The following is a 25,416-nucleotide window of genomic DNA, read 5'->3' on the forward strand; positions in this document are numbered from 1 at the left end:
ATGACCTGTCTAGTTCTAGAAACAGTGCAATGTGTTTACATGCAGGATTGTATGACATGGTTGACTGCAGTAACAGAGCTGGGCTCAGTGATCTGCAGAAGCTTTGGGCCAGTAGGTTTAACAACAGGAAGAGCAGGATTTTATTTTATTTTTTAATGTATCTGAATTCAGATGGTGCCTGATCAGTTATATGCAATGATTAGGAGCCAGAAGAACACATCTACATATATTTCCCAGACATTAAATGATTATTCCAGTGTAGTCTGGAGCACCACCTCACAGCAGAAGTTTGCCTCCAAATGGGCTGCAATCCTGTCATAATCATTCATTTTTCAGGGTATGTACTGAATGTGCCACATTTAATTTCTCACACCTAATCAATTACATAAAATTCTCAGGTAAACACGAGAGCAGGAGCTCCCTATTTGGTCCAACTGGCATGTTAATCCTGATGTTACGCTTACATAAGCTCCTCCGAGTCTAGTCAGCTGAGGAATCATGAGAGAGATGTCACTGAGCGGAAGAACTGTATCCAAGTGCTAATACCTGTACATCCACCCTCCTGACACAACTGCGCTGCCTTGGAGGGAACCAGAAGTCTTTTCAACACTTTGTTCATTTACTTTATACACCTTGTTGGCAGATTCTTACAAATTCAAGGCTGTGGTGATACATGTGCTCAAGTCCAGTTGTAGCCATATTACTCCCATTTTAATTAGGCAGTTGGACACCAGGCACGGCTGGAGAACGGAACAGTGCTCGATGCTGCTGTCCATATCAAACCTGATATTCACGTTCTCCGGGCTGCAGACTTACAGTGTTAAGGCAGCACTTTGGTTTAGGAACAGTTACATCTTTTGCAACTACTCTGGTCAGATACCAGGAAACTTCCATTCATCTAACTCACAGCTGCTGTAACGTGGCGATGTAGCAACTAACGAAAAAGCATCCCTCTCTTATGGGAGCAAGTGCGTCTTCCGTCTTTAAAACTGTCCTTATCGAAGAAGGAAGGGCTGTGGTTTGAGGTGCGCGATGCCCAGTGGGGCGGTCCCTTGGCGCGGGCGCGGCTGCCCTGGGTGCGGGTTCAAGCCCCGCCGCTCCCAGCGGAGCCTCCCGGGGCGGGCCGGGTCCCTCCTCGGCGGCGCCGGGCGCGGACCCGGGAGCGGCTCCATCCCCGCCGGAAGAGGAAGGCGGCCGGGGCGCCGCGGAGGGCCGGGGAGGAGCCGCGGCCGCCCGCCCGCAGCATCCCCAGGGAAGGCTCCTTGCGGCGGGGGGGCCGCCCGAGCACCCGGAGCAGCGGTAGGGGGGTGCCCCGGAGCGGGGAGGGGGGCCGGGGAGCGGGCCAGGGCCGCGGAACGGGGCAGGGCCGCGCAGGGGCACCCGCAGAGGTTGCGGGTCCCGCGGCTGCCCGGGTGTCCCCGGCGGGACGGGACCGCCGCTCCTCCCGCCGCATCCCTCCGGGGCCGCCCCTTTCCCGCCCGGCGGCCTCGCTTGTCCTCTGCACCTCGGCTGCTCCGGGAAATTGCTTTTTGATTTTTGTTCCCCAGCCCGAGGCGCCTGCCCTTGACCTGGATCAGGGCTGTGTTAAGGAGTCAGAGGAGCCTTCTTGAGGCTCAGCAGGTAAAGCCGGGCCCAGGGAATTTCAGAGGGGGAAAAGTGGAGGTAGAGAAAACCCCAGAAGGATGGAATTCTTGCTGCTGGAAGATGACAAATCTCAGTTTGTGCGTTCAGGCAGGGCCAGCTTTGCTGCCGATCCCTTCCCGGGGGCACGGCATCAACCCCCGGACTGACAGAGGTCGGAGGCAGAAGTGATGAGACATAGACGAGGAATCCCGAGGGAAGGTTGAGAAGAGCCGAGGCAGGGCCAGCGAGTGTCAGGGACACACGTGTCCAGAGAAACAACTTCCCTAAACTGAAAATCCTCTACCAGCACGCCTCACAGAAAGCAGATGTCATGGTGGAGGTGAAGTGTTCTGTTTTTGCTGACAGGATGCCAGGGCCTGTAAAGTGTTTGGTGGTTTCCTGCCTAGCAAAAAATATGGAGAGGTTTGAACAACAAAACTGATGGAGCACAAAGGCAGAAACATGTAGTACCTTGGGATGTTGCGTAAGGGAAATTGCAACCACGTAGCCAGAACTGGAGCAGAATGAAAAGGTCAGTGCAAGCATCGAGTTCAAGCTGCACACTAGCCAAAATGTTCATGAGGGTATGGTGTGAAGGATGTTACCCTCTTCAAATAACCCTGGAATAAAGTTCAGCTTGGTCATACAATTCAGTGGATGAATAAACAAATTGTGAGGATAAACGATTGAATCTCCCATAATGAACCCATCTCTCAGCTGTTGGCTGGGCCAGAGAGCATTTGTTTAAAGAAATGCTTATTTTGGCTCCAGATGCTCTTGGGCAAGCAAATAATGCTGAATATTTGTAGCCATGATGTTTTACCATTTTAAATAAAAGGATCTTGAATGTAAATCTGCCAGTGCTCAGACCAGTTTGGTTAAGAGCATTGTGCCAGGAGTTTACTAAGTGGATTGCAGGTGGCCCTCTTCCATGGTTGTTTACCTCATGGCATTTGAACTTTAATAATGGGTCAGGGCTAATAAACTGAATCCACAGGTAAGAAAATGTCACAATAACATTTACTGTTGAGCATGACAAAGTGTTATGACCTTCAATTAGTGTAATATGGTGTTCTATGCACAGCTAAATGTAATATGGTATGTCTGGTCTGGAATAGAATTTATATTAAGAATTGCTCACTGTTTTCACTCCTGACTCATCAAAGTCAATGAATATTTTTGTATTAATTGGCTTTGGATGAAATTCTGTCTCCTTTTTATTCTTTTAGTGCAACAAACATTGAGGGATTTTTGCAGTAGAAGTGACTGCAAATTTCTTTGTTTTATGACTGAGATATCCTGTATTGTTTCATGAGTCTGAAGTTTATGAAGTCTGTGGTTTATGCATTACTCCTGGATTTTGATGTATGTTGAAATGTTGAAACAGAGTATTCTTTCAGAATAGAGACTGGCTTCTTTATTTGTTAAATACTCAATGATATATGGCCTGCATCCTTCTTTAGGACTTTAAGACAGTTTTGGAGTATTATCAAAGAGAGTTGATAGTTCTGATATTTCTGCCAAAATAAAAATGCTGCCTTAATCGTTTGATGCCCCAACTCATACAGCCTATCAGTGGCTGTCACCTAGAGAAAGAAATACAAAATCAAATTTCAAAAGGTTCTTGTGTTGTTTCTTAAATTGCTGTTGCTCTCTGGGATTTATCTTGAAGACAGCATTTGTGCAATAGTTAGGAAGCCTGCCTTTTCTTTTTTAAATTTGTTCTTGTTTTGGTCATTTCTCGTACACACTCGAGGCATAAATAAACTATTACTTACTTGAATGTGAATATTTGGAATAGAGTGCCCTTTCTTACCTATTTTTCTGTAATGCTGAGTTGGAAACATTTGGGACCATTGTATAAGCATTGCTCACATGTCAACAAACTTCAAATGCTCCTTAGTTCTGTGTTTTGTTTGAGATTCTCCTATAGTAGAGTTTGTTATTTTACTGCACTTGTAGCCTGTTCTTGATGCAGACTTGGTGCTGAGCTGATAACGAAGACTAGAAAATTGAGGTTCTTGTTCCCTTGAAAACCAGATAGCTTAATATAGCCAGAGCTAATGTTTATTTTTGTGAAGTCTGTAGAAAGCAAGAATGAATCAGCAAGATACTCTTATGAAAGGCCTGCAGAAGGCTTCCTGTTGACTGGATATAAATGTAATTTTTTTTAGAAGCAGAGCACCTGGGAACATGGCCCTGCGAGAGAGAGGAACCAGCACCAGCTCCATGGATGACAAGAAAGGGCAGAACAGTAATCGAGTTATTACAACTGTCTTCCTGGCACTGTTCATCGACTTGTTGGGATTTGCTCTCATCTTGCCACTGTTTCCTTCCATCCTTGATTATTACAGCCAGACTGAGGTAAGGAACAAAGTCAGCCCACAGAAAATGTTAGGTTCTTTAGGGAGGAATGAAAGAAAAATCACTTGCCTTCGGGCAAACCAATTAGCTGTAAGCAGATTAATAATTACCCAGCACATTTAAATGGTTCACGGCCTGAATTTATTTGTGAACCTGCATGAGATTCTTCGCTCTTGCTTTTTCATTAAAATGAAGGAATGTTTTGAGGAAAATCCAGGTATTTCTCACACTGATGTCAGTGGTGAGACAGTTCATCATGCTGGAGTTTATTTAAGAACCACAGGGACCAGAGCTCTCACCCCTCTTGATACTACCCCTAGTGTTATGTTCCATCTCACCTTTCATCCTTAGCAGGGTGCTGGTTGCTGGTCTGGGAACACAGAGCAGAAAGTCCTGTTGGTTCCCAGCTGTGCTCATTAACACAGGTGTTGCTGCTCAAGATGAAGGTGTTGTCATGGGAGAATTGTTTTTGCAGCCCACACCTACAACTCTCAGCCCCTTTCTAACCCCACTCCAACTGCAGCTGTAGCTTTTGTCCTTCTTACAGCCCTATCTCTAACCCTAACCATGGGCTCTGATCTCCAGGGTCTTCACCCACTTCCAGTGTATTTCCTATAGCCAAGACCTTCACCTTCTTTTCTGGGCCTCCTTCTTTTCAAGTCGACCTCCTCTTCTCAAGAACCATTCTTTTTTTTTTGCATCACCTTTTCTTTCTGGACCTACAGTCCCCTGGTTCTCCCAGACAGAATAATCTATGTGCAGTGGGATAGACTGTGTCTCATTTTGCTTTATTAATTGAAAGATTCAGGGTATGCCTGTTCAGTTCAGGAGTTAGCAAATAGCAAGCCTGATGGTTTAAAAACATTCAAATTCAGACATTCCTCCACCCAAACACATACACCCAACTATCTGCTGCCTGTTAGCATGCACAATTTTAGCTATTTTTAGCCTATGACAACTGATCAGTGAAGAAATTTTCCCTTGTGGGGAGAAGGAGGGAAGGAATCATCTAACATTGGCTCTAGTTTGCTAAGCTCTGATGCTGTCTTTGAAAATAAAACAGAGAGACTGCCTTCCTGCTTCTATTTCCCTCTTGTCTGTTTTTCAGGATGGATTCTATTTGTCATTGCAACGTGGTGTGGACTGGTTTGCAGGGATGGCTGGGATACCTCCAGAGAGGAAATACAACAGTGTCTTGTTTGGAGGTATGGAAATCAAACAAACAGCCAAAAAAAAAGCATTCTTTTGAAGTTGTTTGCAGTGTTGATGTGAAGAATGACAAGAAATAGAAAAAGCATACTTGCCTGTTATTAGATTTAGATTTAAGTAACACAGGAAGTGTCTCTTAGACAATAAATGATTTTTTTTACACCACATTGATAGCAATGAAGAGCTGGGCATCCCCGTCTCTGTCATTTGGAGACACTTAGGCAGGAGGAATGGGCTAACAGGAACCTTATGAAATTCAGTAAGGATAAATTTTAAGTCCTACCCATGGGAAAAAGTGTTGCTTGCAATGATACAGCCTGGACACTGACTGGTGGGGAGCAGCTCTGCTGTGAAGGCCCTGGTGAGCAGCTGAGCATGAGCCAGCCCTGGCAGCAAAGGTGCCAAAGCTCCTGGGCTGCCTGAACAGAAGCAGAGTCAGTGGATTAAGGGAAGTGATCACCTGCCTCTACTCAGCACTTGCTAGACCACATCTAGAGCTTTGCATCCAGTTTTGGTCCCCAGTGCAAGGAAAGGCATTTATACACTGAGGGGAGTTCAGTGGGGGGCTGTGCAGATGGAAAGTTGGGGCCCTGGATTGCTCAGCAGCTACTGGCAGCCTTCCAGCACCTCTGGGGAGGTCATGGAGAGCCAGGCTCTTCACTGAGGTGCGTGGTGGGAGAAGGAGAGGCAAAGGTATAAGTAGAAGCAGGGGAGGCTCAGACTGGAGATAGGGACGAATATTTTCACAATGAGGATGGTCAGTGGAACAAGCTGCCCAGAGTGGTTTTTAGTCTCCATCCTCAGAGATTGTCAAACCCTGACTGGGTGGAACCCTGAACAATCTAGTCTGACCTCACAGCTGGCCCTAAGAGCAGGCAGTTGGAGTAGGTGACCTCCAGAGGTCCCTTTTAACCTGAATTATCCTATGATCTTGCTCAATTTGCTCTACGGATTGTTACAGAAATACAGGCCTGCTGTTCCTTATTGTCAGACTGCCAGCTGGGTGTCAGGATCCTGCTGTGCTGGGCCTGGTGCAGTCACAAAAATTACTCTCCCTTCACAACTGATATGCACAAGATTGGAGATCAATCAGTAGGAAACAGTGGAAATAGAAACTTGTGAGTTCCAGCCTTGCCTCGCCCTTGGGTGGGTATAGTGCAGCACTGCTTCTAAATCTCATTAGTCCTATTAAAAGCAGCAGAGCTGCTGCCTTGCAGGGTCCAGAAACATTTGCTGTCACTAGGACACTGGTGTGGATGGGCTCCAGCAGGAGAAGGGAGGGAAATCCAGCAGCGTATACGTCATGTTACACATCAGAGACTCTTTTGGCTTCTTGCCATCTAGACAGTTGTGAGGAAACTGTGATTTGAGAGTATGAAGATGTGAGAGTGACTGGGTTAACTTTAGGTAGGCCCTCTGGACTCTCTGCTTTTAGTGAGCTGAGGCCTCCCACAAGGTAAATATAAAAATATTTAAAAATAAAACAAACCACAAAACTTCATTAGAATAGGTGTGAATGTATTGTTACTATTTAAAGTTGTTTATTTGGGTATAACAGGCATTGGAAAGTTTATAAGCATTTTTCCTCTTTCCCACAGTTTCCTTGCAGGCATGATTTTGTTTCTGTGCTCATTTTTTAGTCAAATTACTGGCTTTGAATTCTAAGAAGTAGTTTTCTTTAATCCCTCAGAAGCTGCTTTCTATCTCCTCTAAGGCCTGACTGCAATCCCCCTCTTTGCACCTTCTAACCATCTCAGACTCTGTTTAAACAAGGGGCTGGGAACCCCCAGTGGAGTTCAACTTGTTTTTCTTTTACCTGCCATGTCATATACCCTTTGGAATGGTGTATCCCTTGACTTGGCTCAGTTGCTCTCAAGGGGAACAAGTCTACCTCCCAGCTCATTCCAGAGGAGTCCAGCTGACTCTTTTGCCCTTTGAAGAAAATACAGCATCCAAGTGGGAACATGCAAATAAAATAGCCACTGCTTGTCTCAGAAAGGAAGTTGGTATCTGTCTTCTCTCTCTAGGAGAAAAGTATTAAGAGAACTTATTTAGAAGCAGTATCAAGTAGGGATGGGACTGTTCACTGATTACCTGGCAGTCACAGCCAGTGAGGGTGCAGACAAGGTGGCTAAATTAACCTGGTGTCTGTCACATTTGGCTTCATCTCTTCTGCTGTCTTTGATGACAGCTTTTCTTAATGAGCTATTTGATTTGCTAAACCAGCTGAATTTTTCTTCTTTTCTTTTTTTCTGGATTATTTTTCTGCCAGATTGAGTTGAATTAACTCACTGGAGAGTTGACCAAGGCTGCAGAAGCAGGGGAATATGGGCAAGCCATTTTAGTTGTAGTTAGTTCCTGTCTCAGGAACTATCTTGTCTGAATGCACCTTAAATGTCAATAGTGGAAAGTTTAATTATACTTGTGATGTTAAGCAGAGGCCGTTGCAATCTCCTTCAGCCTGTATTCCTTCATTGCCCTCATCTGTCACAAAGAGCATAGGATTGGAAAGGTACTTGCAAGATCATCTCTTTGTTTCTCCCAGTGCAGGATATATTCTTCTTTCCTTCATCTTTTCTTAGACTGCAACCTCTTTAGGTCAGAAACCTCTGCGCACACAAGGCCCTGAGAGCACCATACTTGGTTGCTGTGACTCAGGAGCTGTATTTCAGCTGGGACCTGGGCCTTGTCTCCAAGGCTGTCTCTGTCCCCATCTCTTGGATGGACCTTGGACTACATTGGAGGTGTCTTGTCCCTCGACAAGTCATCGCACTCACATCATGGTCTTGTTTCCACTCCTCTCTCTCCCCCTGGCTCCTGCTGGTCTGGACTGGATTCCCTGGATGGACCTGATGTATAACCCTTGCCTTGCCTGGGACTGTCCATGGGCCCTGTCAGCAGCACCCTGCTCTGCCCAGCCTGCCCAGCTCATGTGGGACCCAGCCTGGTGAGGCACTGCCAGTGCTGTGGTCACCCTCAGCTCCTGGCTCATTCCCCATGTGGAACAGCCCTTTTGCTGCATGCTAGCTTTGAAATATTTGGCATGAATGGGTGTTTTTACAGTGCTAGAAACACAAGGAAGAGAACTGTCTGCCATAAACTGCCACTGTACCAATCTGTAAGATTTTTTACTTTTTTTTTTTTGAGTTCTGAGTTATCACAAGCAGCTGTTCTCGACAAGGTGCACAGTATCAATACTCTGCCTTCCTCAAAGTTGAAGGGAGCAGAACTTCTGGTCTGTCTCTACTCTGCCTTTTAAATCTTTGATAGCTGAAGGATCTGAGACATATAACCCAGTTTTTCCTTTAGAGAAAAACTGACAGCAAGGCATCTTTTGTCTGCTTGTTGAGAGTGTAGTGCAAATTATTAAGTCTGTGAAGCTAGAAATGGCAAGAGAAAAGAGGAATTAAAGATCACAGGAACTGGAGGCAGATTTCAAAGACTCTAGGAGTCTGTTGGAATCACTTCTACCTCTTAGGGTGCCTCACCAACAGCAGTGCTTAAGTCCTTCTTTCCATGATAAAAAGGAAAGAAAAACTAATTGTGGCAGAATCAGGTTCAAATAATCAAAAAAGTCTTAAAAGAACTGTGACTATTAAAGACTGTGTTATCTCTACTTTAAGAACATAAAATGTATGTAGTCAGCTGGGAAAGCATTGGAGAATCATCATTCCATTATAATCAGTGAGTTCCAAAACCCTTCTCACCAGTGAAGTAACCAGTATCTGGTCTGTCTGTAATTGTGCCTGTTAAGTAACAATGCAAGGTTAGTGTTTTGAGAGCAGCTTAGTTTTAGAGACAAAGCTGTTCTTTATAGCTGCTGTTTTACATTTGATTTCATGTTTCTAAAGGAGATAATCTGATAGGTCTAGAACAGGTTGGCTGTCTTTGTGTTTAAGATGAAGGTAGTAAGTCTAATGATACATACTTTTTTTTTATCTTTTTCTTTTAGGTCTGATTGGCTCAATCTTTTCCATCCTACAGTTTTTCTCCTCTCCCCTCACTGGTGCTGTGTCAGACTGCTTGGGCAGAAGGCCTGTCATCTTGATGACAGTGGTAAGTGTCAAGTGCTGATTTTAGTTCTGGTGTCTCAGTACACAGTGGAAGGCACTAAGATCTTGTGGTTAGCACAGAAATTGAACTGTGTTTGAATTGTGACAATCACAATCCAATTCTAGAATTGAATGTTCTAGGTCTTTTGGTTGCTGACTGTTTCTTGCCAAGTCACTTGGCCAGACTTCCAAACAGAGTGCTTAAGCTGAGCTTCTCAGATCCAGAATTGTACATAGAGGGCATCACAATACTTACCTGTTTCTGTGGTTTTCGAAAGTCCCTTTACCCTGTATATGGGAGTATGACTTCAGATGCTCTGTTTACAGATGTTAGACTTAATCCCTGTATAGTTTAGCTCCCCAGGTGACTAAAGAGGGCTGATCATTTCATGACCCTTTTCACAGAGCCTGGGAATTGTTGGTTAGGCAGTGCTATACAGCAGTGCAAGACGTATTTCTTACGAACATGAACATTCTCCAAGATGTTTTCTCTGTTGCTGGTCAGAGTATGGGTTTCTAATAGCACAGCAAGTGCATACATAGGTGGTGGAACTTGACTGTGGAGGACATACAAATTACCCATATCCTGTAGGCTTTGGGGAGTTAATTAAATAAGCATTTGTGCTCATGATTGATTATGAAATTTAAGGGCTAGAACTGTGAATTCTTCTTATTTTGAACTCAGGTTCCTCTTGATGTTGGAAACAAATGGAGTGGGATGTACAAAATGTTTTGTGCCCAGGACTGCTTTAACTTCCACTGAACTTTGCTCTTCTAGTTTTGTTAGAAATATCACAATTACATGAAGTTTGTATGGATTTGTTTCTACTTCTTTTACATCACCGTTCAGGACACAGTGCAGTTTGAGTGTATTCAGCCATTTCTGTTACGTGGGTTTTGGAGCAGCCATTGAAAACAAATAAGCGAAAAAATTAAATGTTTAGCTGGGAAATGTGCAGAAATTATATATCAGCTTTGCTTTGCTTTATAAAGAACCCTTTCTTGCTTCTGCAGATGGGTTTGATAGCATCATACTCACTATGGGCTGCCTCTAGGACTTTTGGCGTTTTTCTTCTCTCCAGGATCATAGGGGGAATAAGCAAAGGGAATGTCAGCCTCTCCACAGCTATCATTGCTGACTTGCACTCTCCAAAAGCACGGAGCAAGGGCATGGTGAGTTACACTTGTGGGGGATGTGTTTAGGTTTACTAGGTAACTTTTATTAAGTGCTCAGTATGTCTTCCTCAGGTGTGTATTCACTGATCAAGTGAAAACATGACTTTTCATACCACCTTGCTTCTGAAAACATGCCAGATCATATTGCTGAGAGCTCTTGGACTTTGCTTGCCAATGACCTTCACCTACAAGTGAAACACAGATGTTCTGGAGGTGGAAAAACTCTCTCTCTTTAAGTGTTAGAGTTGTTACTCTTGCTTAACTTTAATTCTCGTTATAATAGCATTGAAATCAAAAGGTCTTATGGTTCAATTTTGGTAGCTGGAGGCCAGTTACAGAACAACCTGTTTTTCTCACCTTTCCAAACTGTGGAAGCACAGCACCACAGCACAGTGTGCCTCAAGACTTCCTTGGATGCTGCACTGGCTTCAGGATCTGAGCTCAGTGGGTAAAGGATGTGACATTTGGCTGACTGAGCAGCAAGGAGTGTGAGCAGCTGCCCTATCCCCTTCCAGAAGGCAGTGGCCCAAGATGGAAACACCCTGCAGGCTGAACTTGGCCTGTGAATTACCAGTTATATCTTTTAAAAACCTTGGGGGCCCAAACTTCTCTTAACAGATTGTTATAAGCCACTCCATGGGACAGCTGCTTCCTGGGAGGAGAAAGCTTTAGATTTCACAGTAATAGCTAATGGATTTTCCAAGCAATTTATTATAGTCCTGGTGAGCCAAAATAAATTTTTATTTGTGGAGAGAGCGAGCCATACAGCATTAGTAAATAAAATGGGTCAGGGCCTATTTTTAGGGCCTGAGAGTAAGTCCCTTAGTACAAGCATGGCTCACATCTGTATGGCTTATATCCTCTTCTTTTCCAAAGCAGAGTAGGCATGTTTATTCTGCTTCCTGGGAAGCAAATAGCATCTGACTGATGCTGTTCCCAAACCGTGATGGGCCATTGCCTGTTCCTGCCACTTCCTTGACTGGACAGAAAATAAAATCAGTGATTTGGAAAGAACAGGTTTTTCACACTTCATGCTCTTTTCTGTGCCTCCCTACATCATGGGGGTGATTGGGTTCTGTGTCTGGTTGCATTTCTTTTAGGAAAATGTCAGGAAATCCAAATTGTTTTAGAACTGAGCTACCTGAATGGAAAAAATGGTGTCTATAACTCCATGTCTGTGTTCACTGTATCCCTGCAGGCCATGATTGGTGTTGCCTTCTCCCTTGGTTTTACCCTGGGCCCCATGATCGGTGCTTACCTTGCCATGGAGACAGAGAAAGGAGAAGTCTTCTATCTCCGATCAGCACTGTTAGCTCTCATGTTTGCTGTGGCTGATTTAGTGTTCATCTTCTTCCTACTTCCAGAGACACTTCCCAAGGAAAAACGGGTAAATGGACTATCAGTCTCAGGATCTGTGGGTTTTTTTGTAAAAATAGGATTTGAGAATTGTTGAAATACTGGAAACAATGGTTTAGCCAGTATCTCAGAAATTTAGCTCATTCCTGGGATTAGGATTATTATTCGGGCTGGTGTCAAAGTGGTTGCATGGTCATAGAATCATAGAATATTTTGGGTTGGAAGGGACCTTAAAGATCACTAGTTCCAACCCCCCTGGCATGGGCAGGACCACCTTCCACTAGACCAGGTTGTTTGAAGCCTCATCCAACCTGGCCTTGGGATGGTCCCATCTCCTAGCCCAGTGTAATATGAGAAGTATAGTTAACATGGCTGCTTAATTGCTAGTTTTGATGTGTTGGGTTTAAATTTCTCAAAACCTAATGCAAGCATGGGAGGGAGACAGTGAAATTTAAACTGTGTTCACAAGGACTCCTTGGGGAGGAATTTCAGCTAATGATAAAAGTAAATGCATGAGAGACTGGATTTTGTTTCTTTTGGCCAGTATATGTTAAAAATTTTCTTAACTATTATTCTTGTCTTTGTTTGAATGCCCCCGAGATGAGCTCAGTTGATTAGAGTGAGGTGTTGATAACACCAAGGTTGTGGGTTTGATCCCCATATGGGCCATTCACTTCAGAGCTGGACACAATGATCCTTCTGGGTCCCTTCCAAGTCAGAAGATTTTGTGATTTTGAATATTTTGAACAGTAAAGTAGCAACTTATTTATTTCTGAGCTGTGCTTTCTTCTACAGATAGAAAATACCTACATGTGCTGAAATTCAGGGATTATTTGGATTTTTGGGGACAAAACTCCTGTTATCTCTGGTGTCTAAGCAACACTCAGCTGTTGGAGCATGCTTGGTCTCTGGGTGGCCAAACCCCTTTGACACTGAGAACTGTTCAGGAAATTTTGTCTGCAGTGTCCTACCAGGGCACAACTTTACACCTCCCTTGAATGTTTCCCAGCAGGTTGTGTCCAGTGTGAAGTCAGTTGCTCACATTGTGTTCCCAAGCACTACAGCTATTTTATTTTTTTTCTTTTTAACAACTCTTCCATGTGTCATCTGTTCCTCTTTCCTATTTGGCTGTTTCTAAACCTTCTGGATAAAATCCTGTTCTTAGTTAGAGCTGCACACTCTGGGGTGGTGGCATCATGTTGAAGTAGGGAAGTGCTGTAGAGCGAATCTTTATTCTATGAACAATTCCTCCCTTGCTGTAGAGTGATTAAATGGCTCCAGTGCCTTTTAGGGCTGTGTGATGACTGAATATGTCCCTCCACCTTTTATTTATCCTCTGGAGAGTTCTTCTGATAAGCTGGTCTGTGTTAGCCAACACGACTGAATTTTGGTAAGAAAAGAAGGGCTCTGTTGCTGCTCTTGGGGCTCTGTCCCTGTGCAGCAGTGGGGATGGCACGAGGTGCTGCTCAGGGTCAGGTCCCAGTCACACAAAGTACACGGGGTGTTTGCTTGCTGACAAGAGAGTTGTTTGTCTGGCTTTGGGGCCCCTTGTGATTGATCTCAGGGTTGGTGCTCATGTGCCATCTCTTCTCAGCTTGCAGTGGCCCCATATGATCCACGTGTTCCAGCATATTCGGAATATTGGCTGCTTTGCTCTCTTCTTTGGTAATTACTCTTGCTTTCTGAGTGGGAGGGGGGCAGTTTCCTTGTCCTGTGGATGATAGAGGAAAGGCAGGTGTGTTGGCTGCCTTTCTGGAAGTTGGCTGGGCTGAGTTGGAGCAGGTGCTCCCACAGTATAGGAGTGGAATATGCTGGGAGGACAAAGCTGTAAAAAGAGGGGAAACGCTAATGATAACTGGTAGGAGAGGATGTGCCAGTGGGATCAGACATCTGTTTCCTTGAGATTTGCTGTGTTCTCATTATACCCTTGTTTCTCTGTCAGTCCACTTCTCACAGGAGAGAAGTATTTCACATTGATTCATGTTGGAATTAACCCATAGAAAGGGAAAGGTGGATTGGCACAGAGGGAACAAGGATGAGTTTTCATCCAAAGACATCAGAATTTTCACTATCCTCTTTCCTCTTTTTCTCAGTTGTTCCACGAGTTGACCAGGTAAAGAGAGACCAGAGCTGCACTTTCTACCTGACAGACACTGGCCTTAAGTAAGGTAGCCAAAACAGCTCCTGCTGTGGCCTGTTTGGGAGAAGGGAGGACTAGAAAGGTCTCTAGTGGAATCTGTCCCATTTAAGAGCTTTTGAGTTAATTTTTAGCTAAGCTAGTCATGGTCAAGGCTGCTAGTTTTACAACTCTTTTTTTCTGGTGCCCAGGTAACGGTGCAAGGACTGTGTGTAGGGCTATGCAGCATCACTAGCAGACTTGTGGAAAGACAGAGCTGTGCTCTCTGCATACTAAACAGTGTCTGGTTTGGAGGGTAAGGGTGCAGCTTGGAAGGCCCAGGCTGCATTCCTGATTTGGACTGACTCTGCCTTCAAGATGTGTTACTGAGTCTCTCTGCATTAGAGGAAAGCAGAATAAACAAAGACACTGTGAAAAAAGTCACCATTCAAGGTGACTTCTAGGGTGATCATGGAGTAAAACTGAGCAATTTGGGAGTAATAAATCATAAGGATAGAAAATAAAAAATTGAATACAAGTTAAATGTTGCAGATTTTGAACATGCAAAGAATCTAAACTTCATGGAGCTGCTGACATGGACAGTGTGTACTTTATTTGGGGATGACGAAGCTCATTAGTCAGTTTTAGGACAGTGTTTTCATTATCAATCAGTGGATGAAGTTACTTCTAGCCCACTGTTTCTATGGCAAAGAGAGGAGAAATTGAAAGAAATGTAGGTGTGCAAACACACAAACCACCTATATTAAAAAAATCTGATACATATGCATAGATTTCATAAAACACTTAAGATTTTAAATGTATGCATCACACTAAAATCAGCCTTGTAGCACAAAGCAGCTTGGCATCCTGTCTGACATGGATAATAATAATTCAAAACGGGTACAAACTACAGGGGATTTTTATTACTGGCAAACGTGCTTGCAGAGGGTTGCTTGTGACCAGATTCCCTCTGCTATAGTGCAAACAAAGGCTGCAGGAACTGAGGATTGCTACAAGCCAGCTTCAGGAAATCCTCTTACAGACTTTTCAAAAGCAGGGGCAAACTTCTTGGGCGTGTCTGTTTACTCCCTGCAACACATGCAGTGGGAGGGGAAATAAATATCCCGGTACGTTCTGTGTGGATCAGCAACTTTTATGGCTTTATACAAGCCCAGCCTGGTACATTGAACTGGCTGCTGTTGTGAGACTAATGGGCTCCAGAGCTCTGCTGTCAGATACTGAGAAGCTCTGACTATCAGAACAAGACAGGGGTCATGTTAATACCCTATTGAAGGTTGATTTGTTTACAGCTTTGTTAAATCCAGTCCATATGAGTCCTCAGGTCATGCACTGAGATTAAGTTCCACTGATAATTGGACCTTTAATCTCTGCTGTCAAAGGGGTGATAGCTCCCTCCCTCCCTATCTGGGAAGAGAAGGAAGCTCATCAGATAAAGCCTGTGCAGTGCTTTGAAGGTGTGAAATACTACGTGTGATTATTCAGGATTCTTGAGTCTGTCTTATCTCTTCCTGTGCCTGCCATGCAAAGTGACAGGCTAAAATCTCTTACTTTAAAAAGGATTGTTTCCTGAAGAATTTAGACGTTATTTCTTTTAGTATTTTCTTCACTTTTCTGTACTTTACATGAAAAATAACCAATTCAAAATTTAAATTCTCTACAGAGGGAAGACTAAGTGCCTGTGGATATGGAGCAGGGAGAGTGCCACTCAGTGCATAATTAGGTTGAGATGTACAGAGTACAAGGCCCAGAAATGCTATAAAATAAATTTTCCTCTTTAAAAAGCCACACAGTGTGGCTGGGCAGAATCTCTCTGGAAATCTCTCTAAAATATCTCCAAGGAATGTCTCTAAAAATTATATTTTCCTTTTCTTCCCCAGGAGGTGTCACTGGCTGGCTAAAAGAGCAACCAGTACCAAAACAGATTGGCGTTTGATGTGCTGCATATATTGATCTCAGACTTGTAGAACAGGAACAAATCCTCAGCTTCCTGTGAGCTTGCAGGCAGATGTGCCATTATTTTCCCAGTAAATGTTCTCTGGACATGAGGGATGATGCAAAAGGTGAACCAAATAAAGCCACCTTTGAGGCTGCAGAGCACAAGCCTCTTCTGCCTTATTTAAGAACCTGGAGAAGAAGCTGTTTTCTGTCTTCAGTGAAAGGAGCTATCAATGCTCTATCTTTCAATGACAGTGCTGGAGCCAGTTCTGGGGTCAGAAAGTCTGGGTTGTTATTGGGAGCCACTCAAATCCCAATGCCAGGTGCCTTGTTTCATCTCAGATGATTTGTGTAGGGGTAGAAGCACAGCTGACAGTTACTGTCAATTCCTTGCAGTGCTTATTACAGTAGGTTTTTAAATAAACCTCTTTCTGCCTTTGATCAGGTCTCTTCTGTGACATCTGGATTTCAGGCAGCAGTCGACTTGCTCAGTCCTTTGGCTTTATTTCAGTTCTCTGCGGTCACCCGAGGAAAGGAATCCCCTTCACAGGAGAGTAAGTGTTACCTGGCTGTTTAGAGTAACACTGTGTCCCTTTTTGTACTGAAAACTTAAAGGGAAAACTTCACTCAAACCCTTTCAGAAGCAGCACTCTGTTTGCTCACCTGCTTTACTAACTCGGGAACAGGGAATTGAAAGTTCCCTGTTTGGTTGGACTTCGGTGCTGTTATTCCCAAAAGAAGGTTTTGGAGGTTAGTGTTTTGAAGACATGATACTTGCATTTTCTTCAGGCACTGGCTGTAGCATGGAGTAGGCTGCAGTAAGTTGTGATTTAAAAGGACAGATTAAAAAGGCATGAGTAAGGGAGATGTGAGTTTTCTTATTTAAGCTGCAAACCAGGAAACTTCAGACTGGAATTTTTTTTCTGAATTCAGGACTTGGAGATGCAGGATTTGCTCCATTCTCTACATGAAATTCTTTAAGCTGTAGAAAATAAATCAGTATTTGCCAGGTACACCAACTGATCATTCAACCCTCCTTGCTGCTGCATCAGAAGTAGTGTAATATTTGCCTCTTTGGAGAAAACCTGCCAAAGCCTGCATTGGCAGAAAAATAAGTAAGGTAACCTGGCACAGACCATTTGTAGCTTAGAAAAAGGGATAGTGTGCTTCAGTCAGTAACACCCTGAGAGCAGCATCAAGGCACTGAGTGAAATACAGGTGTGGATTAAAATAAATAAATCAGTCCCCATGTAGGTGGAGGTGTGAATATGAGGTAGAGGGGCTGGGCTGGGTGAGTAAGACCAGGGTGACCCAGAGGGAGATCAGTCTTCTTGTCTCTCCTCCCTTCATAAGAAGGGAGCTGTAGTGGGCAGAAGTCATGTTGTGGTGGCGTGTTTTGTATGGATATTTAAAAAGAGCATCTGAGGTGAGAACTTTTCCCTGTACACTTGATAAATGTTGCTCTACTATGGTGGTTATATTCTCAAGCTATGTTTGAAATACACCACAGTGGTTTTCTCCCCCCCTCCTTGGTGTTTGGTTTTTTTGTTTGTTTAGATCTTCAGAATCTCAAGATTTTGGGCCTGGTTTATTTCCTGTACCTCTTCCTGTTTTCTGGCTTGGAGTATACACTGAGTTTTCTCACTCACCAGAGATTCCACTTCAGCAGGTAAAGCACACTTGAAATATAAATGTTGTATATTTTGTCTAGGATATTTTCCAAAATCTTGATTTAAGGTCTCTTCTCGTATTTTCAAGAGAGGCTTTATGACGTTAGTAAAACCACTTAGAAAGCAACTCTTGTGTTCAGTGAAACTTAGGCTTTGTGGGAAGAATTTATGAAAATACAGGCACACTGTTTATCATGAAAGGAAATAATCTACAACCTCTAATAACTAGAGAAAATCAATACACGAAATTAAAGCTCCTGAAATATGTATAGCTGGGCTAGTTATATTGATTATTGTAAAACCTTTTCTCTTCTTCCTCAGTGGAGTTTTTCAGTATCAGGACAAATCTTGAAACTCAAAGAGGCAAATGATGGAGGGATAGCTGTGTGATTTTATTTGCTCATCAGAGTTCTGCATTGCATATGGTGTACAGTCATGTCACAGAGTTTGATTTCCTTTAGTCAAACACTAGAGAAGAGAACAGAATCCATTAACACCAGCTCAGCTTGAAATACTTTTCCTGTCAGGTCATAGGAAGAATTCCAGCCAGGAACGTGAACTTGCAACTTGATCCCTGTGTGTGTCCTTCCCTTTGAGTAATTCTCAGGGGGTTGTCTCATCTTTCCCTGTCTGTGTTTCATTACAGTTTGTGTCTTAACTAATACATGTGTGCCAAGGAAAGGTTTTCTAGTGTATTGAACTTAGTCCTGCACCGTCCGTTCAGGACAGGCCTTAGTGAGATCCACAGCTGAGTGTCAGCACAGGCTGTGAGACAGCAACCTTGTCATGGAGGTGAGACCTTTTAGTTGAGAATGTCCACACAGTTTAGTACGTGGGAGAGGTGAAAAGGAAAACTGGGGAAATATTGAAGGGTGGAGGGAGTAGTGATGTGACCACCTTCCTGGTGCAGCACATGATCCCCACGTTGTGCCTTGGTGACCTTAATCAAGCCCTGCAGGAGCTGCTCCTCAGAAACCAACGACTCCTGTGCATATGGCACAATTTACGTGGTGACTCTTTGTGGGCCCCCCTAGAAATACCAAAGTACACCACAGCAGTCTGGAGGGGCTGCAGCATTTGCCAGCAGTTGTCCCATCCACACGACAAGACTTGGAGGTGTCTCTCCTTGCTGTCTGCCTGCCTTGGAAACTGATGTCAGCACACCAAGGACCTGCACTCCCGTGAGAGCACCAAAGAGCATTTTCTCTTTCCCTGGTTCAGGGAAGGGTCCTCAGGGGCCCTGTGAATCCCAGGGCGGAATGCTCAGTGCGTGATTCCACAATGTGTGTTTTTGCCTCCCTTCCAGCATGCAGCAGGGCAAGATGTTTTTCTTTATTGGAATAACAATGGCTGTGATCCAGGGAGGCTATGCTCGCCGAATCAAGCCAGGAAATGAAATCAGAGCTGTAAAACGGGTAAAAAAAAAATATTTCTATTTCTTTTCCCCCACAAACCTGATTTGTTAATTTTCAGTCTGAGGTGCAGTGGAGGATAGTTGGAGGCTATATAACTGTATTTGTCAAATCAAAAGAAATTTCTGTCTCATCTACCCAGCTAAATGACTTCTCAAGACCATGGGCACTTACCAGTCTAACTAAACCTTGGAGCATTAGACCATTTCTTATCATATCAGCAACAATATTATTGAAACTGTGTGTTCTTCATATTCAATTGCATTAAGGAATGAGAACAGATCGTCCATCTGTGCAAGCTACATAAAATGCTGTGAAGATTATGCTTTGTTTCAGTGACTTCTCTTGCAGTGCAGACATTGAAACTACTAAAGCTGTTTCAGAGCTGGTCTCTGACTCTCTTTCTGGGAAATGATTTTCAGTCTGGCCATCTTCATCCTTGACAGGCTTTCCTTAGAGTGTATTTCACTGGTGGGCAGAGAGAAATAGATTCTTCTTCCAATATCTGCTTTGTGACCATCAGTATTACATGTAACAATAGCACGTGCCAGTGTTCAGACCGAAGTTTCACTGACAAAAGTGTACATTGCTTTGTTTTGCTTGGCTCTTTCTTCATAGAGATGCTGCAGCTGCTGTATTGGGATGATGGGGAACAGTTTCCTGCAGCTTATACAGCTGTGGGAACAGTAGATATGTCTTGTCCTTTACATTTGTGTGTGGAACTAAACAAAGCAGGTTTCAAGTGTTTCTGAACTGCTGGTGACTACCTGGCAAGAGGTTTGCTCAGGCTGTGAAAGCCTCCATCAATGTATAATAATACATTGATGCCTGTGATTTCAACGGTGGAAGGGTAAAAAACGATTTCCAAACTGCACTGCATTCCAGTGGATCGACTCAGCAGTTCTTAAAGTTATTTCTGCTGGTGAAACAATCTCCACCCTGCTCCCTGGCAGGAGAAAGTTAATGGCACGTTGCTTGTGTCACATAGGAAGCATTTCCCCGTGATGAACACTCTGTGTTGCTGCTGCTTTATCCTCCCCATCAGCTTTCTACATGTGCTGTGCCAGCCTGCTGCGTTTGCTGGCACTGCACTGCAGTTTGTGCACACTGATTTTGCCCCACTGGTTTTATACTCCTTCCTCTTCCCTGCCCTGAGAAGTGTCATCACCTCTGGGTGGTGGCTTCTCAAGAACACCCTGTGCCCTGTGCAGAGACCTACTGGCCCTGCACCCTTCTTTCCATGGATGTCAGTGGGTTTTGTGGGAGTTCCCCCTTTTGCTGAAGTTATTCTGGCAATTTGTGAATCTGCAGCATGTGGCAAATGTGGCCTCTCAGCACAGTGGTTACAGTAGCTCATTTATAACTGAATCTTCAAAATGAGGCACTTAGTGGCAGTGAATACCCTCCTTTATCAAACACGCAGCAGATCTGGCCTGTCTTTTCTGCAGGAGCTCTGTAAGCAAGGGAGACATCACAGAGGAACTGAAGTCCAGCACTTGGAGGAGATGAAGACTGGTTTCTGGGGGGGTGTGTTGGGGTGTTGACTTTCAGATGCCATTTGCACCCCACCATTTTTCTTCTTGGCTACAGAAATATGGAATCTGAAAGCTAAAGATAAAATCAACCAATACTGCTGAGAAAAAGCAGATGAGCTGTAGTCCTGCTGCACACAAGCTTTTTGCTCTCTTGTGCCAGCTCAGGAGATGAAGAGTTAAAGGTAGATTTCTGTCCTGGACAACACAGAACAAGAGAAAAAATCCCCCCCAAACGGTGGATCTGTGATAGAGAGAACTTGCATGTGATCTGCAATCATGTGATAGTGAGAGGGAACAGAAAAGTGCCTTGTGCCGGTGTGTGGCCATCCAGGTGACTTTGAAATGCCTACTTGGGAAGAAAGGCCTTTCTGCTTCTGTGTTGTCCCATCAGCGGAAGAGAACTGGCAGGACACCTAGAGTTAGGCTTTAACAAGCAGGGCTTAGATGTAACCGTGTGACTCATTCATTTTGCAGGCTATTATGTTGCTGATTCCAGCTTTCTTGTTAATTGGATGGGCTGCAAATGTGACCATGCTGAGTGTTGGACTGTTGCTGTACTCCTTCGGTGAGCTGATCAAAAGGCACTCTAAGCACAAAGGATTTTTCTTCCTGTATTTATTCACCCTGTTAAAAAAGATGCACTTCTAATTTCAAACTATAAGTAGCAGAAAGCTGATGTTTCTGTTTATGAAATACAGAAGAAACAGTGCCTGTTTTTTCTGTGGTGCTGTTTGTATCACAGGAAGTTGTCATGGTGACACTTGGAAGCATCCCTGGTGCTCCTGTTGTCTTGTCTCACTGGGGAGCTCTTGAGGGTGGTTTTTCCTCCCCTTTTTATCAGACCTAGAAGCAAAATATTCACTGAATAGCCCGGCTCAGCTCAGGAAAAGGAGACATCATGTCTTTGTCCCTCCGTGGTGGCTGTGTTATTTCTTAGGCCACAGGCTGGAGACCTGCACACGCTGAGGCTGCAGGTTGGAGTTCAGACTGAGCGAGGGCCAGATGTTAAAGTGTTTAGATAAATGCTACTCTGCCAATCTAAGCTGTTATCCAGGGAAACAGTTATGAGTGAAGTTGGATCCATCTACTGCAGTCCCTGTCTGAAAAGAGATTTCAGGTATTCCCAGTCCTGCTAACTATTGTTAAGAAGCTTCAAATATGACTAATTACAAAAGTAGAAGACTTCTCTTTTGCATGGTACAGCTTGATTTAAGAGCAAACTGTAAACCACAAAATGCATCTATTGAGTAGTTTGTTATTCTATGGCCAGCTGTGTGCTTGACACGTGAGGAGTGAGGGAGGTGTTCATTTTGTCTAACCATGTTTGAGTCTTCCTAGGTGCCCTACTTTGACAAAAAACTCCATCTCTTCCCAGATAAGCCAGCTAGAAATGCCTCTGTGGGGGGCCTCTTCCCCCTCTCTTCCTCCCTCTGCCCCAGCAGTTGGGGCAGTTAAGGCAACATGTCCATTGTTCCTGCTCTCCAGTTGTCCTTTCCTTCCCAGAAACGACTGTGCTTTGTATGCTTAAGGCTCTTCCCTCTTGGCAGAAAAGCCTCCTATTTCAGTAAGAGGGCAGTGATTGCCGAACAGCTCTTGGATTTTTTGTCCAAAAATTTTGTAACCTTTTCTTCTTGGACGTGACTGTCTTATTTCCCAAGACAGAACGTGGCTGCCTCTCTCATCCCTGAGTATAGTAAAGCTGTGTGCACGGGGACAGTGTCACTCTGGGCACAGCCACCTCACTGTCTGTTTGGAACATGAGTGATTCCCTGCTCCACCTGATAAGACCAGAGTGCTTTGGAAAACTACCAGTTGGCTGATCTGCCCTGTCCATCCCTGTCCCATGGGCTAACAGAGTGAGAGTTACTAATGTGAAACATCTGCTCGGAGCACTCCCGGCTCTGGGCTCTTCGTGCAGGTTGGCTTTGAGGGGGTGTTTTCATTATTGGACTGGATTGAACCTGATGACTCAGTGTTGGTCAAATGCCCCAGAGCTCAGCATATTTCTCTGCAGTAGTAACGAGTTTGGGCCACATGTTTTTTTCACTGTTGCTCTTGTAACTGTTCTGAGGTCTGCTGTTCATTAACAGTCTCTTTTGTGGGTTTTTCCAGCTGCAGCCATTGTTATCCCGTGTTTGTCAGCAGTGGTGTCAGGCTATGGTAAGTGTCTTTCCTGCTCTGACTGGCCACCCTTGGCCACATCATTGACCTTTGTTTAGACTTGGCTCAAGTACAGAACTGACCTCAAGTTTAGTTAAGCATCAACAGGATCGCTCGTGGCTTCGGTTCACCTTGGATCCAAGTGTTGGACCCGTGGCTTGGGCTGCTGCTTGGCTTCATAAAAGGCACTTTCCCCAGTGCATTAACAAGGAGAGCAGGAATGCAAATGTTCCCCCAGCTGCTGCCCTGTGTTGTACATGTGTAACCCCAAAGCCATGGCCACTCCTGCAGGATGAGGCTAAAGCCAGTCACATCCCTGCTGCTCTGTCCCAGCACAGCCAGCTATCCACGGATGTAGTTCCACTAAGCTTGGCTGGGGGGGGCAAACCAGCTGTGTTGGGCTGGGAATGCTACAGCCTTTCCCTTCTATGAGTGTCCTTCACAGAAGGGAAGCTCAGTGGAGCTGCTGGGGGATATCCTGACAATATCCTGATCCTGGGAAACTCAGAAACATCCTGCAAGGGAGGGTAGGGTACCCCCAGATAGGCTGGTACTTGTCTCTCAAAACTGACCACACTCCCTGACTGCTTCAGCACTAACAGCAATGACCTGTTCAGTGACCATCAGTATCACACTAATTTTGTACTGTGTAAAGCAGCTTGTTCCAAGGGGATGGGGAAACTGCAGCAACCTTATTGCTGGTGGTGATTAAGAAGCTGAAGAGTGGGCAAAGGCCACAAACAGCAGTGAGTGGGGAACAGCCTGGGTTCTCTGAAAGAGACACCAGCCATCCCTGCCAGGAGTGAAATCATTTCTTCCTGGTTCCTTAGAAAAGACCTTCCAAGGGACCTTCTGAAACCTTCTGGCATGGGTTGCTATGTAACCTTGTAATGCAGCTGTAGCTGTGTTGCCATCTGTGAAAGACACAGTTCTGTAGCTTTGGGTCAGCTGGCTGCCAGCACTGCAGTGCCTGCTGAGGTGGAAAACTAAGGCTTTGCTCATTTAATGGCATTGACAGTTGCTCTTATTTAGCTTGCATTCACACTTCCATGTTTCTTGTATACCTGTGCCTCCTCAGAAAATCTTGTGTACAACGTAAAGCTTTGTTTTTTTTTTATTTGGTTCTTTTTTGGTGGGGTGGGGGCAGAATGCACTACAAATTGTCCCTGGACAAGCACTTGTGACAAGCCCTGGTGTTTTTTTCAACAAAGCAGTCGTGATTGTCTTGGTTGGAGGACAAATAAGCAGAGATTGGGCAGTGGGTGTGAAGTGATGGGAGGGGGAGAAGCATGTGGGAAGCATGAAAAGGCTCCCAAAGCTACAGCAGTGCCCTGCCCACACACTGTCCCTGTCCAAGCAAAATCTCCACACAGCGTAACACTCTCCTTGCACAGGCACTGCCAGCCAGAAAGGACGAGTCATGGGAATCCTGAGAAGCCTGGGAGCCCTGGCCAGAGCCCTGGGACCCATCCTGTCGGCTGCAGGTGAGTGTGGCCTCCTGCTCCCTCCTCCCTTTGGCCAGGGAGGGTGGGAAGGGGAGGTGCCAAAGAGCACAGGTAGCCCCTGCATGGGGGTCAGTTCCCTGGGCCATTTAGGGCAGAGGGACAGAGGATGGGGAAGCGGCCACACAGCAACTCAGAGCTTGAAGACTGAGGCAAAGCCAGAACCTGTTTCCTGACTGCAGCCCTTTGCCAAGTAACTGGTGCTCTGGCTCACCCAACCAGGGATTCAGTAATTCTGTGTTCTCTCTGCATTGTGAGAGCAGCAGCTTTGAAGCATTTACACATCTGCAAGGTCAAGGGCACTAACGAGACAATCCCCTTTCCTTTGCAGTTTACTGGCTGGCTGGGGCCGAGATTTGCTTCACTGCCTGTGGAGTTTTGTTCCTTGTCCCCTTTGCTTTACTTGGGTCTATAAAACAGCAGATAAAGGAGGAGTAAGGAAGGAACCACAAAACTCTCACCAGCTTCCAGGGCCTTCTACAAGACCTGAGTCTTGGCACTCGACCCTGCTGAGCAAACAGGAAGATTTTGATCTTCTCAAAGAGATACATAATGACTATTTGCAGCAACAACACACAGCAGTTATGTTTAAAGCAGCCCCCCAATCAGGTGGGCTTTGCAAATAGAAAAAAGAAACCAAACCAACTAAACAGAACAAAACATACACACACACCTCCCCCACAAACAGCTGAGTAAGGCATTAAGATCATCAGAGAAGCAGAGACAGGCACAACAGCAACGGGCCTGGAGCCCTCCCCACTCACCAGGTGCTGTTCCCATGGTCCTGGAGCTCACAGGGGGCTCTGCTCTGCTCCTGCCCCCGAGCAAAGCCTCTGCAGGGGCTCAGCTGGCACAGGAGAAACCCCCAGGGCTGCTCTGACGGGCGGTTTCTGTACAGCAGGTACGAGATCTCTGCAAATGCTGCATCAACGCCTTCAAACGAGATGGTCAAACAAAAGCAAGAAGCACTACAGGCTTCCTGAGCCCCACTGGTACTTTGGCACGGGGCTGTTTTTAATAAACAAATTTGGAGAGATGTTTTATATTTCTAATACTGTGTGATGTTTTTGATGACCAAGCACTGTTCTTTTTGCATTATGAATAAACGGTTACATTGTACAGTCCTATGGTCAGTTAATTACACTTGTTTACACTCATTTAAACTGAACATCCCCTTTTGGCTGAGCCAAAGTAGGTCCAGAACTTCACTTGAAGTGAAGTGCCAAAGGTCTCCTTGATAGAGCCAACCATGCATGACACCACAGTGCTGACCCCACAATGGGTG

General features: G+C 44.9%; 1 protein-coding gene across 3 annotated transcripts; it reads left to right on the forward strand.

The window, feature by feature from the left end:
• The first annotated feature begins 1,179 nt into the window (after positions 1–1,179).
• MFSD10 (major facilitator superfamily domain containing 10) lies at positions 1,180–25,252 on the forward strand. Of its 3 annotated transcripts, none has more exons than XM_064653385.1 (13): positions 1,180–1,299; positions 3,798–3,987; positions 5,096–5,192; positions 9,149–9,252; positions 10,263–10,421; positions 11,623–11,811; positions 16,298–16,406; positions 17,410–17,521; positions 18,829–18,937; positions 20,944–21,034; positions 22,582–22,629; positions 24,024–24,113; positions 24,463–25,252. In XM_064653385.1, exons 2-13 carry the CDS (start codon positions 3,817–3,819, stop codon positions 24,567–24,569), a joined length of 1,386 nt encoding a protein of 461 aa, XP_064509455.1. In that variant the 5' UTR covers positions 1,180–1,299; positions 3,798–3,816; the 3' UTR covers positions 24,570–25,252. The 3 variants fall into 3 exon arrangements, 2 of the variants coding, with proteins under 2 accessions (XP_064509455.1, XP_064509456.1); XM_064653386.1 differs by lacking the exon at positions 1,180–1,299 and adding an exon at positions 1,548–1,620; XR_010430265.1 differs by lacking the exon at positions 20,944–21,034.
• Positions 25,253–25,416: the final 164 nt, after the last annotated feature.

Source organism: Pseudopipra pipra, chromosome 4 (assembly GCF_036250125.1).
Source record: "Pseudopipra pipra isolate bDixPip1 chromosome 4, bDixPip1.hap1, whole genome shotgun sequence".
In the NCBI taxonomy this organism is placed as follows: domain Eukaryota; kingdom Metazoa; phylum Chordata; class Aves; order Passeriformes; family Pipridae; genus Pseudopipra; species Pseudopipra pipra.